The sequence below is a fragment of the Centruroides sculpturatus genome, unplaced genomic scaffold (genome assembly GCF_000671375.1).
Source record: "Centruroides sculpturatus isolate CEXI.00-Female unplaced genomic scaffold, Cexi_2.0 scaffold26, whole genome shotgun sequence".
Classification (NCBI taxonomy): domain Eukaryota; kingdom Metazoa; phylum Arthropoda; class Arachnida; order Scorpiones; family Buthidae; genus Centruroides; species Centruroides sculpturatus.
In genome coordinates this window covers 413,879-430,684 of record NW_019384653.1, presented here as the reverse complement: position 1 = coordinate 430,684, position 16,806 = coordinate 413,879, and the positions used below count along the sequence as shown (strand labels likewise).

Below are 16,806 nucleotides of genomic sequence, written 5' to 3'. Positions count from 1 at the left end.
TGTCTGTTAAGGAATTATGGATCTGTATTGCCAAACTTATTGATTTCTGCTTGAAATTATGTTACAATTTTTATATTTTAAAAATAAAAATGCATGTTCGTTACTGCAACTTCGTAATCATACAAAAGTTATTATTTATATTTAGTTTATTTTTTTTATGTATTTTTCAAGTGTTTGTTTTATATTTATGTTTTATAATTTATTTTATATACTGTATTATATTTTATTTTCAGAACTCAAGTGGGTCACTTTAAATTATGATATGGGTCACTCAGTGATCCACAGGTCATAGGTTGCGAGGCCTGCAGTGGTGCATCAATTATACAAATACCAATCAACCAAAACATCAGTTAACCGAAAGCATTCCAACTGGCAAATTCAAATTTCCACTAGTGCTGTGGCACTGCACTATTTGGCTATGTCTTGGGCTACTCCAATATTATTTTTGTTGGTGTGCATGTTTTAGCTGACAGCACTGGCGCGACCACATTGTATCGTTAAAAATTATTTCTTTATTTTGCACATATAAAATAAATACTGTACAGTAATATCCCAAACTTACGCGATAGGTGGGACCAAGCGATAACCGCGTAAGTCGGGGTATAATTTTGCAATCTGTGTAAAATCCAAGTCAGATGTATGTAAGCTAATAAATGTTCTCGTTAATCTTATCTCGTCTTTTGATTCATTCACGGTTGCAAGAAATCACCACATAGAGTCTCTCAAGTCTCTGTAGATATAACAAACACAGAAATAAATAACACAAAATAAATTGTAGCTATGTGTCGATTCCACGCGACACGTCCGAACATGTAAGCTGAACAAGAGTGTAGGGGGAGTGAGTAATCAAGAGTTGCATTCTGCTCAAACAAAAGACAAATCGACGAGATTTGAAAATCACATAAGTCGAGGTATTACTGTATATTGAAAAATATAAAAACAAAAAAAATTATATTTCAGAAGTTAATCTAGTATCAAAAATGTTCCGATTCAGCACAACACACGTCGAGAGGGTACTTAAGGATGTACCAGTATTTGAATGAGGCTTACCCCCCATCCCAAGTGGTGTGTTTTGCTTCAGCATGTCGGAGAATATAGCTCAAGCAGCTGACATCTCCAACAAAAGAAAGAATTTTGCTTGTTTTGTGTGGTGTTTTCCTGAGGACTGTGTGTTGGATGTGTGTTGTACTGAATCGGAACATTTTTGATATTAGATTAACTTCTGAAATATAATTTTTTTTTGTTTTTATATTTTTCAATATATTTATTTTGTTTGTGCAAAATAAAGAAATAATTTTTAATGATACAATAACCACGATTATTATTTTAAAAAAATTTTCGTTAGACTTCATTGACAAAAATTCAATGCTAAGCGACATGCAATGGAGAAAAAATTTCAATATGAGAGGTTAATATATTTTTTCATTCATGATCAGTTAACCGAACAACTCCAATCCTGAATTGTTTTGGATAATTGATGCTCTATTGCATTTTAAAATAATATATAATTTCTTTAAATTTTACAAACATGAAAATTTTAAATAATAAATAATTAACCAGTCTAAAAATTGATATTGATTTAACCATATTAAATAATACTTAAAATATTCTTAATTATTAATAAATATTATCACTCTGGAAATACATTGAGTCAACTTATTCATTAAATATGTATTCATTTTGATATTCCTACTAATTTATATTAATCAGGAAAACAATAATTATTTAATGATTTTAAAAATGTAAAAATATATTTACACATACTGAGGATTAATATTTTCTAAAGCCATACAAATGACATTGTATATTCCTAATTTATCAACTTCTCTCATAGTGTAGTATTTTATGCTTAGATTTTGAAGAAATCTTCTGTAAAAAAAAAATAATAATCATTATTGTAATCATTATACAGTACTAAAATATTTTTAAAACACAATTTAAAAATCATTATATAAAAACTTATTAAATTGCAATTATCAAAATAAAATATTAAAAAAATCAAATATTGACAACATTGATTTAAAATCATTTTGTATACATATTAGTAAACAATATGTTTGACATAAAATTATTTGTTATAAATTCCATCTTATTCTGATTTAAAAATACTTAATGTTGCAAACCTAACTGCTTTGCTGGAGTTCATCTTTATTTATAAATTAGTTTCTAGCACTTTCAGACAACCAAATCCATTGTCAAGAGACATACAATTGAATTAATGATCTAAGCAGTTTTCTTGGTAAGGATCAAAATACCTCATTCCTACTAAGAATACTACTTCATGTTGTAAATTGTTGATGTTACATCTGCTTGTAGTTAACTAAACTAAACTAACTAAATTTATTTGTTCATCCCTTAACAATGGACTTGGCTGTCCAAAAGTGCTAAAGAGTAATTTGTAAATAAAAGTGAATTCCAGCAAAGCAGTTTGATTTTTGTTATTTTTAAAAAGTTGGAGTTCTTTTCATATTAATTAATTAAAATTATGGCATATCCTAAAGGTCAACATGGCTGCATTAAAAGCATAAACTATAAAATTATTAATGCTAATTATTTCTTTATTTTTAAAATAACAAAAATTGTTTTGTTGAGCTCATTCTGAATAACAGTTTTCCAAGCACTTGCAACCAAGAGCATCATTAGAAAACACACAAATGAATCAGCTTGATAACCAAGTTGCCTAAATTTATTTAGATAATGTTTGGATGTTGTATGATATATGACCATTGACACCCATCCCTAACTATGTACATGTACTTCTTACTTGACAACTTCCATTCTTAATTAATAGAGATAGGGTAGTAGGAGTCTATTATCTGTAAATGGATGCAGTTTAAACTGGAAGCAATTGCAGACCAATGCTGACCTCAGGATAAACTGGACTGAAATTGGACTGCTTGATCAAAGACAGAAAAAAAATGCAATCTAGATATGTGAAGATGATTAAATGGATTTATAAGCATCAGCTACCACCTAAAAATGTATAGAGGATGTTTCCAAAAACAATTCAAGTTCAGAAAATGATTTTTTATCATAAGTGGTGTTTGAATTGTTTGCTAGAAGTCACAAATGCAAATTTGCTAAGGACCTGTTCAAAGTTTGATAAGGCCTGTTTGGATGCTGTGTAGTAAAGTTCAACAAGCTACCAAAAGGCCAATTGCCAAGGGACCTGAAAGAAGCTGCCCAAAAAAGACAACTACCCAACAAATCCAGCTGCAGCAATTTAGTCAGTGTCTTAATTAAAAAAGTCAGAAGAAAAGATGCAAACAATCTGTTTATTACACTATCAAAGGGAAAATACCAGCAATTATCCAAAGAACACATTATCACAAAGCTATGAGATCACTTTTATTATTAAAGACTTTGTTTGTACTACAGGATTTATTAATATTAAAAGACTATTTTTTTCCTGGAGTTTCATCTTCATGTCCTACATCTTCCTTACTGCTTTGAGCACTTAAAACAATATTGAATGCAAAGAATTTTCTAAGAATCCTATCCTGATGCTGTTGACTAAAGTTAAAGCCATTCAGAATTCCATTTTGCCTCTTTTTTAGAATACTGGCAAAATAAGTTTTTCCATGACCGTTTGGCTTTCCAAATATGCATAAGGTCAGGTGTAAAACAAAAACACTTTTCACTATCTGAAGAATAAAAGAAAGATTGGTATCTTTCATTAAAAATCTCACTCAAAGGAACTCTTATGTTATTGATGATTCATATAATGTAGTTGAACATGTTCAGCAATTTAATGCATTAAGATGTAATCTTTTACAGTGCTTGATTATAAAAACCTGTATCCTCCTTTAAAGCAGGAAGTTATCTATATACTCTCACAGTATGATGATGAAAGACTGGAATCAAATACCTTTGGAGTATGTATACATCAACATCTATTCTTCATCTTCTGTTTGGCACTAACTTTTATAAACAATCGAAGGAAGTGTGTATCAGCTCACCCATTACTGAACAGTTTGCCAAACTCTGACTTTTGCCAAGACTATGGCTATCAGTGTCTTTAGCAAATATATCAAAGCAATTTTTTGTTACATTGATGACTTTCTTATAGTTTGGAATGACCTTAAGGCATATAAGGATTTTGTTTGACAGATTAATCTGAACAATATTGGTCTCTCCCTGAAAACTGACCAGGTCATAAAACTTCAGTCCATTATCTTGATTCTGACATAAGAATTAAAGGATTCTATTAGAACTGTCATGTATAAAAAACCTTTGGCTGTACAATCTTACATCCACTTTCATTCTCATGACTCTCCTAAGTACAAAATTGCAGCCTTTTGTTCTCTTTTGCATTGAGCTTTTCTGTGTTCATATAAAACTGCTGACTTGCAAAACTCTAAGAATTATAGATATAGCAGAATCTTTTGGCCTTTCTTGCCAGCTTATCCACAACCTGTCCAATACCATCAAGCACCAAATTTTCTACATTAGAGAGAGCACACCTGAGGAGACAAGCATACTTTTAATATCAATACTATGGAACTAGGATCCTCTTTAAGCATTTCACAGACAAAGGTGTTATGATTACATATGACTTCATTTAAATTATAGAGCGTTTTTCTAAAAAATGTTAGGGTAAAATACACAAAATTCCAGTCAGATGATAATGATAATAATAATAATAATTTTTTACCTGGATAGCACTTGCTGTACTCTTAAAACCAAATTAAGAGAGCAAAAGGAGAATTTAAAGAAATAACAGACATCAACAGTCCTGGCCAAAGAGTTTTAGACCAACCAACATGCAACCCCCTGTTGACAAGAATTGGAGATTGCTTTATTGGACATGAGATTACTCTCTATCAGAATGACCAAAGACTTACTACAGCAATGTCTGCCCTTTCTTTGCTCAACAAATGAAGAAAAAGTAATGAATTGGACTCAAGAGTGTGGTTACTTTTATCTCTCTGATCACAGTCTTAAAGTTGACTACTACTTCCTGACAGACTTTGCTCATTACCTAACTCTCCCTTGAAAATGCTTACTTTTATCATCCCTTCCCTTTTTCAGATTTTTAACCAGTTTAGCAGTTGTCTTTTTTTTTTTTTTTTTATGCTTTCTTAGAATCAATATATTCTGAAACTAGTAATTGTGTGTGAGATGTTACTCAATTTTGTATGAGATAGACAGTCCAATGAATACAGTTATAATTATAAGAGAATATATTTCACAGAAATTACTCAAATAATACACCAGCAAGTAATGTTATGCAACAATCTTAATGACATGATGAGAGTTAATTTCTTCTTAAAATTAATGTTAGCTTAAAAAAAGAAACAATTTAAAAAAACAGTGGATAGAATAGAATAGTAAGAAAAAAATATTCTTCAAATAGTGGTAGGCTACCTGTACAGAGATATAAAACTACTTAATTTCTTTCAAATTGACAAAACAGCCTTTTCTCTCCTTTGCCCTTACTTGACTTCTTTCCTAACACAGTCCTAAGATTCCTCAAGAATAATTCCAAATCTCCCCCTACACTTCTTTCTCCACTCCTTCTATTTCCTTTCTCTCTCCCTCGCCTTCTCTGTTTTTCTCCAATCACTGGCTTTTATCTCCTCTCTGCTGTTGATTATGTAATTTGAGCCAAAATTTCCCTGCAAGTGCCAACCACAAAGATAAAGGGATAGGTCATGATAAGGAAGAAAACTAAAGACATATCTAAAGTTACAAAAAATAATAGTACAATAAAAAGTATGTGGCAGGTGATCATTTTTATAGAAATGAAAAAAACTTGAAATAACATGTCACCTAGTAAAAATATAAAAACATTTTAAATGAAATAAATACAACAGATTTTTCTAAAATTACAGCAGAACATTTGGAAAAAGTTTCCATTACAAACTATGCCTATGTACTGTAATTTTTATCTTTTTGTTACCATTCCTTTTTCTTTATTTTATATTACTTTATCAATCTATTTTCATTATTGTTCTATTTACTTCTGACTTTTATTCTTAAAGATCTCTGCATTTTGTATATTTAATCATTGTAATATAGTCTTCTGTTCTTACAGCCATATTTAAAATTAATTTTATTATTTTATTAGCTTAGAAGAATAACCAATGTTAACTTCTCCCACATCCACTTCATATCACCTTCTCATTGTTCAAGTACATTTGCTTCTGTTAAGTTGCAGCTGCATTTTATTTTGATATACATCCTCTTACTACTTATTAGCTGAATAACTCATCAGTTTTTAAGCATCTGCACAGCCTTCATTGTAGCAATGACCATGTACAGTACAATAAAAATAACTTCCCTGACAGAATCACTTTTAACAAGATTAAAATTAAACTTGTGGTGTTTCATGTTAGGTACTTTTGAGAGCTTGATCTATTTATCATCAGAATGTTCAAAATTACAATTTTAAATGATTAAATTCAGAAACAGTTAAAATTTTTCCAAAAATTTCTCCTTCAAGAATTAAATCTTCAAAAAAATTATATTCTGTCATTTACTTTGAATCAGTTGTTCATTTTTTGAATATTTATACACATATGGATGTGCTATTCTGACCAATCAGATCTTTTTGTGCTTTTAATTTAATAAATAATCAATATCTATAAGTCCTTGATGTTGACTAAATCTTTCCTGATATATTTTGTCTAATATTCTGAGTTATTCAGTGTCTATTGTATCAGTTTGAGTTTGTCTCATTTAACTTTTGTTTGATTTTTAGAGCAGTAGTTGCCAACCTTTCTGACCTCACGAACCACTAAATTCACAATTCTAAATCCCATGGATCACTATCATGAAGTTTTTAAACAATACAAACATCTATAGAATAATGATCATAGAAGTTCCATTTACTTTATTAATATGAAATTCACTTGTTTAACTATAACAAATTAGTGTATGCTTGTTTGAAATAAATTTCAGGATTCTTGGCTCTTTTCTATGATGGACAACAGTCACACTCACAACATTATTTATTGTTAATTATTTATTAATCTATTGACATTATTATTTATTGATAACAGTCATTTCATATTTGGTTTACATTAGATTTGAATAAAAAACTCCCACTGAATGAGAATAAACTACCAAGCATTTTGCATTTCTTTCATAATACAGCATAACCTTGAGTTGATCAACGTCCAAATTTCTCCACAGACCACTAAAATTTTCTTTGTGGACCATCAGTAATCCATGACTCACTGATTTAGAGCATTCTCTAACAGTGTTGTGATTTTACTACTTTCTCATAAAAATTGACATTAGACATTTAGTCTAGACAAAAATCCACTTATCTTGTTTACCTTGACCTCCAACAGACTTTTGATTCTGAAATAACCTCTTATTTGCTTGATATTTTGTCTGATTACTTTGATATATATCATCTTACTATTTATTAGCTGAATAACTGTATGTTAATATGCCCTTTACTGTTAAACTAGATGACTTTCAATTTTGTCCTTTTTCCTCATTGTGTGGAATTTCACAAGATTAGTTCCGAGTAGTCACTTTTTCATTTGTTACAATTTTATTTTGGCTACTATTATAAAATCAAACAGTTTTGTGTGCCAATGATTTAAAACTTTTAATCCCACAATCTTATAAATGGATATTAACTTAGTAGTGATCTTACAGCTTATAATTTAAGAATTAACTTAGATATCACTGTCATGATGTTATTCCTTCTTTGTAACCTTGTATCCTTTTCCTTTTATTTAAATGTCAAATCCATTAATTACATTAATCAGATCAATGATTTACACAGTAATTTTGATTAACTGTTTACTTTCAGTAAACATACTGAAAAAAAAATGGTTAAAAGTTTGGCAATTAAGGAAAGTTTATTATGGCACCATTGTCACCACTTACCAGATTGTTTCTGTTTTTTAGAGCTTTATTTTTCAAAAAATTAATTCAGTTGGTTGTCTACTGCCTGCCAGTTTGGGCTACTGCTGGTTCTATATTTTCACCAAAAAGTTAGAGATACTCTCAACAAGATCTATATTTGTATACACAACTTTCTAACTTAAAGATCATAGATAATGATGAGACTGCCAGATCCAGACTGGGCCTCCTAGCTTTAAATAAATGTGATGAATATTTTGACTGTATTATTCTCCAAACATTTTCATGCCATCCTGTATACTGACAAATTGAGCTTGACAGTTCTTACTCGTGTAACTCACAATATGATACTGTATACATTGCTCTTCCTAATTTTTATCTTTATCTCCATTCGTTCGAGACTACATATTATTCAATACTAAAAGACTTACTATGACACCTTGTGAATGTGCAGCCCAAGTTTAGCCCAAAATTTTATTTTGTTTTTTCTTTTTCTTGAGAAAGGTCATTTAACATAACCAAAAACATTTGGAAGTAATAAACTTGGGCTGCATGTTCACAAGGTGTCATAGTAAGTCTTTTAGTCTTGATATCTCCAAAAGGTCCTTATTTTACTGCATAGTCATCAAAGTCAGACAAATCACAGATCTCTTGTTTTATGATTTCTCTCATATTAAAGCTCTCTATTGTCATTTAACTTATTGTTTAAATTGAAAGTTCTAATTTATTACCTTGTTTCTACTTTTCCAGCTGTTATACTTAATAACATGAGAAACTATTTGAATCATCAAATTTGACCCTCCAGTTTTATTCCGCATATCTTGACATTTTAAGACCCTGAACCCAAAAAGAAGTAAACAAGGAAAAAAATTGTGTGTGCATATGCACATTGTCATCTATTTCATTTAATATCTCAGGATGGGATAAAGATTAAGAAACAAAATTTGGCATAGTAACCTGTATACAAGAGGCAGGCACTGATGCTATTAAATTTTGGTGGTTTATGGTTGAGAGAGTGGATAGATAGAGGGTGATCATGTACCATATCTTGATTGGGATCAGACTTAATGAAAATTTTACTTGTTATTAGCATTTATGATTCTTTATAAAACTCATCAGTACCTTCAAAATTAAGATTTTTGCCTTTTTATAATTAATAAAATAAAACTTACTTTTAAAATAAAATTTGATAACAGTTGGAAAAGTTATGAAACTCATTGCTGAATTTTTTGTAACTTTTATACTTTTTGCACTTTTAATCTTATTATTCACACTTCTTAATTTTGAGTTTGTATCTGTTTCATTTTTTATTGTCCTTTATTGTGTTTTAATGGAATTTTTATTTATTTATGTTATTGTGTTAGTTGGAACATAAACCTGCACCACAGTTGCTTTGGTATGTCCGTGGGTAAAGCAAGCTATAATAACCCAATCACTGAAGGGCTCCATCCAAGTAATGCTTTTGTTGCTCGTTTACTCAGAATATGACCTACGCCATGTTTGTGTCACTCTTCATGGCTCACATACAGACACCAGGAAACATCAATAGAAGGCTTACTGTCTTCCAACAGATATGCCTATGACGAATGCTAAAGATCCAATATTTAGATCATATCCCCAATGAGGAGATTCTCCAAAGGAGTGGGATGTGCAAACTTCATAACATTGTTGCCTGTAGAAGAGTCTGACTGGCTGGCCACATTTTTCAAATGGAGAACAATAGAATCCCTAAGACAGCCATAAAATGAGTTTCCCCTGGTGCCAAATGACCACGAGGATGCCCCAGGAATACTTGGTGTAAAACTTTTCTTCAAGATTTGAAGATGCTCAAGATGACTTGGGAGAAAGCTGAAGTCCTCGCCCATGATTGAAATTGATGAAAGATAATTGCTGTTCAGTATGCTACCTAGCATTGGAGGAACTACTACTACTACTACTACTACTACTACTACTACTACTACTACTGCATTATTGTGGAAAGTAGTCATCCCAAGTCATATCTGACTTATAGTAGGTAACTAATTAATAATAATAAATTTTGTAGATCATCTTTATACTCTGCTAATATCTGTTTAAACAGTTTAAGTAATTATTTTGTTTTTTGATCTATTACAACTATTTCATAAATTCTTGACTTATCCTTCAGGCTTAGTTTTTCTCGATTCATTATGCAATGTTATTTACTATGCTTTCATATTTATTACGTTTTTTGCTAAAATGTAGTAATTCATCAACTACTGACTTAAATTATCAGTCAGGCCTTCTTTAAATGAGCAAAAGAGTGGTGTTGGGAATTGCAGAAACATTCTTAAAAACTAATCCAACTTCACTGCCTGTAACCGGTGTGCTTCTTCTCCAATGAAAGCAGAGGACTATGCAAACATTTTCAAACCTAATGTGGTTCTTCTTCAGGCGCTATGGAATTCTTAAAGACTGTCATAAGACTCTGAAGTATATGCTTCTGATCCTTGTACTAGTCATATAATCTGTAATAGTCCCCACCAGGAGTTTAAACCAGAAGCTGTTCTGAAAATAAGGCTGTTTAACTAAAATATGCAATAAATCCAACAGGTTTTGAAATAAACACTTCTAAATTCTACTATTCGAAAAGATAGTGCCTTAAGGTGAGCTGACTCAGTCAAGTAAAGCCTGAAAGTCATATAAAAAATGTACTAATTGTATCAATCAATTACAAAAACCTTTGCAATACCCTTCATCAAACCTGCTTAAGACTTGATAGTCCCAGAGTTTTTTTTATTCAGACTCACTTTAAGTTTCTTATCTCTCTTCCTTCTCAAGAAATCTGGAGTTTATGTTGTACCTCTTTTGCACCCAACAACTAGGGAAAATATATGGTATATTGGTGCCATGGCCAGAATGCTGGTGAGCCATTTAGCAGAGCACTAGAAGGATATCACAAAATGTAGATGTTCCACAGCACTGACCGAAAAAGAGTCCAATTTTAACCCTTTGTGGACCCAAACCACCCTCAGGTGTGCCAATCATAGGGTATTATTTATTTGGGAAGCACGCCTCACTTTTACCTTGTGTCTGTGCAATATACACACACTTGACTCCCTAAGTTGTGGATCACACTTTAAAAATTTTTTAACTACGATGCCACACTATCCTAGTTGTCCCATGTCATAACATACTACGGAGTCAGGCAGAGTCATAGTTAGGGTGGGGCAAGTAGGGCACGTGCCCCGGGCGCCACTTGCAGAGGGGCGCCAAATGATCTCCAAGACAAAAAAGATTTGTTTCTGGGGGGAGCGCCAATATAGTGTCATGCCCCAGGTGCCAGTTATGTTTGCTATGCCATTGGAGTCAGGCCATAAAAATGTTTTGAGAGTTCTACTACACCTTTTGTTTAAAATTTTTGTTCTTTTTTCTAATTGTGAGCTTCGAATTCTATTGTAAACTTTAAATGTTTAAACGTTGAGAATTCTGTAGTGCATATAGTGACTTTCTGTTCCAAATTTGAGATGTTCACTAACCTGATGACGATTTTGTATCACTGAAAGTACTTGCTTTATAAAAAGGATTTTAACATCATCTAACAGTGTGTGTATTTAGTACTATAAGTTTCTTATCTATTTGGTATATAGCAGAATAAAATTGTTGAATAATAGGCTTCAGAACCCATATAAAGTATATGTTGGCTTATGTATTTTAACATAACTGAAGTGTTTTAGTAATCCTAGCTATCTTCATCATTATCTAATTGTTAATATAAATAATAATTAGATGAAATAATGCACATTATTTTATTGAATTGCTTTATGTTTTTATAACAGATTTTTTAATGCTATAATATAGCACTATTTTTTGTAAGAAAAAAAAAAAAATATATATATATATATCTATATTTACCTTTCCAATGGATCTACATCTCTTAATGCAATGTACACAAATTTATTTTTGCTGATACTAGAAATAAAGATGTTTGTGATGATAAAAATTCAAATATTTATATAATTTAAATTAAATCTTAATAAATTTTAAATAAAATCATCATAAATAATTATAAATTAAACCTAATATTTCTTAAGTAACGTATTTTTTTAAAAATTAATATTTTAAAAACTTTCATTTTAATCAAAAACTATTGTATTTGAATAAAAATTTATATTAATATAAAATTATTTGTCTTGAATTATTTCACAATGTTAATAATTATATAAATTCATTATTTATCTTTACGTGCAAATGATATTATTAAATAAAAAAGTGAATTAATTCTGAGAAACAATGTCAAAATTATAAATTTCAATTAAAATCAAGACATGTAGGCCAACACTTTAATCAAGTAAACCATAAACCAACTGAAACACAAGGATGACTCAATTTAACACTTTTTTTTTTTAAATTCAAATATTCATATCATTTTGTATAGATACATTTTGACATATTGTCCTTTTTAGTTGAAAAGGATAGGTTGAAATGAATTTGTACAAAATGGATATTAATCTTTGAATAGGAAAGTGTGAAATTGAGTCGTCGTCATGTTTTAATTGGTCTATGGTTCACATGATTAAAGCATATACGTTTCTTGCTTCTGATTCTCATATGCCAACCTCCAAATAATTACAGGGGAATCTGGTTACAGTAAAACCTTGTTATTTCAATATTGGATAATTTGAAGTATTGCATAATTTGAAGTCATGTCTAGTCTCTGACCAAGAGAATAGGATTTTGCATATATATTAGTTCAAACAATTCAAAATGCACGTGGAATGAAATTTGAAGTCATTATCTGGTCCAGTGACCCACAAAAATATCATTTAATTCAAAATCTTCTTTCATATTATGTGTTTATAAGAAAGTTTCCATGCCTAAGTGGTAGCATCAGTTTCACCAATTATGCATCAATTTACTGGAAGTCTGTTCATGGTCATTTAAACATTGCACAGTGGTGCTAATGAAGAAAGAATTATTTTATTTTTATGGAAGAAATTTGATTGACATTTAATTATTTTGGACATTTTTTAGCAAAATCTATTGTTTCAATAATTCCAAAGTCCATTAAATACATGTGTGCATTCATGATAGAATGCATACTTATAGCTTTAGCCATTAATAAAGCTTATTTTTGTCATATGATTTTCATGATCTCAAACTCAAGACTGAATTCTTCGCAGAACTATTATTGGTCTTCTATAAGAATTACTGCAAATTTCTTCTAGAAGTACTTAAGGTTTTTTCGTATGTTATTTTCAGCTCTTGCTTTGAATGTAATTTGGTTATGTTTTCATTAAGTACATGTCAACTAATGGTTTTTCAAAATAGCTTAAATTACTAATAATATTAAGTAATATTAACAAACACGTTAAATAACTCATATTAACACATTTGTAAATGAACGGGTGAAATTGTATGAAATAATGTCATAATTTAATTCAAGAATTACAAAAAACTTTGATTAAAAAAAAAACGTTCAGATAATTTGAACCTGGATAAGTTGAAGTCACATTGTTTTTGGCCCCTTAAGTTTTGAAATAATGAGGTTTTACTTTAACTTGAACTAGGATAACTTGAAGTTTCATTTACTCAAAGTCATTTTCTTTCCCCAATTATCTAGCATAGTGATTTACACATTAAATCAAACTAGTTAACTGGAATTCATAAAACTGTTTAACTTGAATGGGGTATTTGATACTGTATTTTTATAAACACTCTGGAATTTTAATTTAAATAAAATAATTGATGTTTGTCCATTGAATAAACTAATCAGAAACTTTATAAAAAGTGCAAGAATATTCTTATTTTTAGTTGTACATGAGTGTGTCATATGACAGTTGGTGGAAAATAGTGGCATCCGGACCATGTGCATGTCATAGATATTGTTACTGCCATTCCAACTTGCCTTTTTTCTGAACACTCTTTTTATTTGTTTTGTTTTACTTGATTGTTGATGGATTTCTCCAACTAGCCAATGTAATAATTAAACAGATTTTTGATAAATTAATTAAAGAAAAAAAAGATTATAGTCTGGTTCTACATAAAAATTTTAAAACAATAATCATAAAGAGTGATATGTTTGTGATAAAAAATAAAAAGCAGATCAATTCTAGGCACTAAATATCACAATGTAAAAAAATCCTTACTAAATGTTTAGGAGTAAATGGATCAACCAATTGGATAAACATTTCTTGATTGACTGATCCATTCATTCCTAACATCCAGTTGATCCAAAACTTATTTAACCATTAGGTAACTGTTTTCAATTTACTCAAATAATTAAAAAAATGGCTTATTTAAGATAACCAAAATTGGCATCTTATTGGAAACACTTTCAATCTAGTGTTCAGCAGCATCAATTAACTATACATAACTCATGCAGAGTCAGTTTCTTGTTAATTGGTCAATCAATACTATTTTTAAGTGTTGATGTGAATTGCTTTTTTGCATAGGTTTGTTTTGATTGTCTTAGTTCTTTTGATAATCTGCAGCCTATGAGTGGGTGACTGCAATGTTGGTAGTGCAAAACTTATAAGCAGGGAGCCTATAAAGCAGTTCCTTGTTTATCAATGATTTTAAAGCTATTTTAAATTATTATTTATGATGTAAAATGATTGTCTTTAATTGAGTTTGAATTACTTTAATTGACTTTGATAAATTTTAAATATGACATTTTGAAATTATTTCACTTATTCATAATAATAATAATAATAATAAAACATAACACCCAAATTAAAGAAACAAAATGTTAATAATTATATAAATTCATTATTTATCTTTACGTGCAAATGATATTATTAAATAAAAAAGTGAATTAATTCTGAGAAACAATGTCAAAATTATAAATTTAAATTAAAATCAAGACATGTAGGCCAACACTTTAATCAAGTAAACCATANAATATGACATTTTGAAATTATTTCACTTATTCATAATAATAATAATAATAATAAAACATAACACCCAAATTAAAGAAACAACTCAAAAACATTTTCAGGAAAATGAAAAAACAGACAAAACATGAACATCACAACATGCACATTACAGAGTGCATTGATACACTAAAACAAAAACCCACTGCCAAATCAAGTAGACTCACATGATACAAAACATGTACACTATGAAAACAACAAATAAGTTATTTACAACCAAATAAAAACTCTTTTATAGACAAATTAGTACCAAAACAAACAGTGATACACAGCACAATGGTACACCAACAGAAGCAGAACTCAAAACTTATTGGTCTTCTCTTTGGTCCAATGCTGTTACACACAATGCTGATGCAGGCTGGATTGAGAAGGAGAGCAAAAACTTGCACAACATACCAACTATGCCCTGTGCTGAAATAAATGTACACAACATCCACTACAGAACACACAACTGGAAAGAACAGAACACACAACTGGAAGACACCTGGTGTAGACAACTTTCACAATTTCTGATACAAAAAGTTTTCATCACTGCATCAGGAACTAGCTAAACACCTAATACAAATCATTGTCAATACAGAAGACCTGCCAAAATTTCTTACTTAGGGCATCACTTACATGAAACCTGAAAACAACAATACCATAGACCCCACACAATACAGACCAATTACATATCTTCCAACACTACAAATTATTGACATCCTGCATTGTAAACAAAATATACAAACATGTTGAAGAACACAGCATTCTTACAGAACAACAAAATGGTAGCCATAGAAATCACAGGGCATGCAAAGAACAGTTACTCATAGATTTTGTCATTCTACAACAAGCACACAAACAACACAGAAACATACATATGGAATATGTAGACTACAGAAAAGCATTCTTCCAAAACACTATGCAGCACTGGAGAACAACACCACATCTCAGGGTTAGTAACACTTCAATATAAACAAACCAAATATTCATTAGCCGAGGAAGTTTTCAAGATTCCTTGAGTCCTCTCTGGTTCTGCCTAGCCCTGAACCCATTATCCAACATGTTAAACAGCACACAATATGGTTACAATATCAGACATGAAAAAACAACACAGTTTATGCTGTCACATCTCATGTACATGGACGACATAAAACTTTATGCACCCACACAAAAACAACTTCATCAACTCCTACAAATCACACATTCATACATCAAGGACATATGAATGGAGTTTGGTCTAGACAAATGCAAAACACTTCACACAGAAAAAGGAATCCCGAAGAAAGATTTTGCACTTGGAAATGGAGACGTTACTAGATCCATGGAAGAGGATGAGTTCTACAAGTATTTAGGATTCCAACAGGCCAAACTAACAGAACATACACAAATAAAGCAAAGATTAATTAAAGAACACCAAAGTAGGTTAAATGCTATCCTCAGAACACAGTTAAATGCAAAACACACAGATAAAGCAATAAACACATATGTCATCCCAGTACTAACATACTCTTTTGGAGTTATACATTGGACTCACACAGATTTTGAGCAACTCCAAACAAAAACAAGAACAACACTTACTAAGCATAAACAACATCATCCTAAATCTGCCATAGAAAGATTAACCCTTCCGCATAAAGATAGTGGACGTGGCCTGATCGACATAGTTAACCTTCACTACAAACAAACACAGACACTACAAGAGTTTTTCTATAAAAAACAAGAAACATCACAATTACATAAAGCAGAAACTCTAGCAGACTCAAATAACACACCATTAAATTTACACTCAAAACATATAAAAAGCATAGACACCATGAAGCAATTGTGGGTTCAAAAGGAGTTCCATGTCAGGCATCCCTACGACCTGGCCCAGGATTTTTTGACAAAACTGTGTCAAACAGCTGGTTAGCTCTCAGGGATGCCTCTTTGGGGAGACAGAAGGATTCATGATTGCCATACAGGATCAGGTCATAAATACTAAAAACTACAGAAAACACATACTCAAAGATACAACACTCACAAATGACACATGCAGAAAATGTCACATCATGCCAGAAACTATACAACACATCACTTCTGGGTGCAAGCTCTTGGCACAGACAGATTA

At 30.7% G+C, this 16,806-nt stretch overlaps 1 protein-coding gene across 2 annotated transcripts in view; it reads right to left on the bottom strand.

Annotated features, from left to right (window-relative positions):
* The window catches only part of LOC111626337 (arginase-1-like), a 79,838-nt gene that overhangs the window by 34,914 nt on the left and 28,118 nt on the right, over positions 1–16,806 (bottom strand). For both annotated transcript variants that reach the window (XM_023369667.1, XM_023369666.1), the window contains exons 7-8: positions 11,698–11,754; positions 1,765–1,869 (exon numbers count right to left, since the gene is read on the bottom strand). In XM_023369667.1, coding sequence (XP_023225435.1) covers positions 1,765–1,869; positions 11,698–11,754 — 162 coding nt within the window. The remainder of the gene's footprint in view (positions 1–1,764; positions 1,870–11,697; positions 11,755–16,806) is intronic.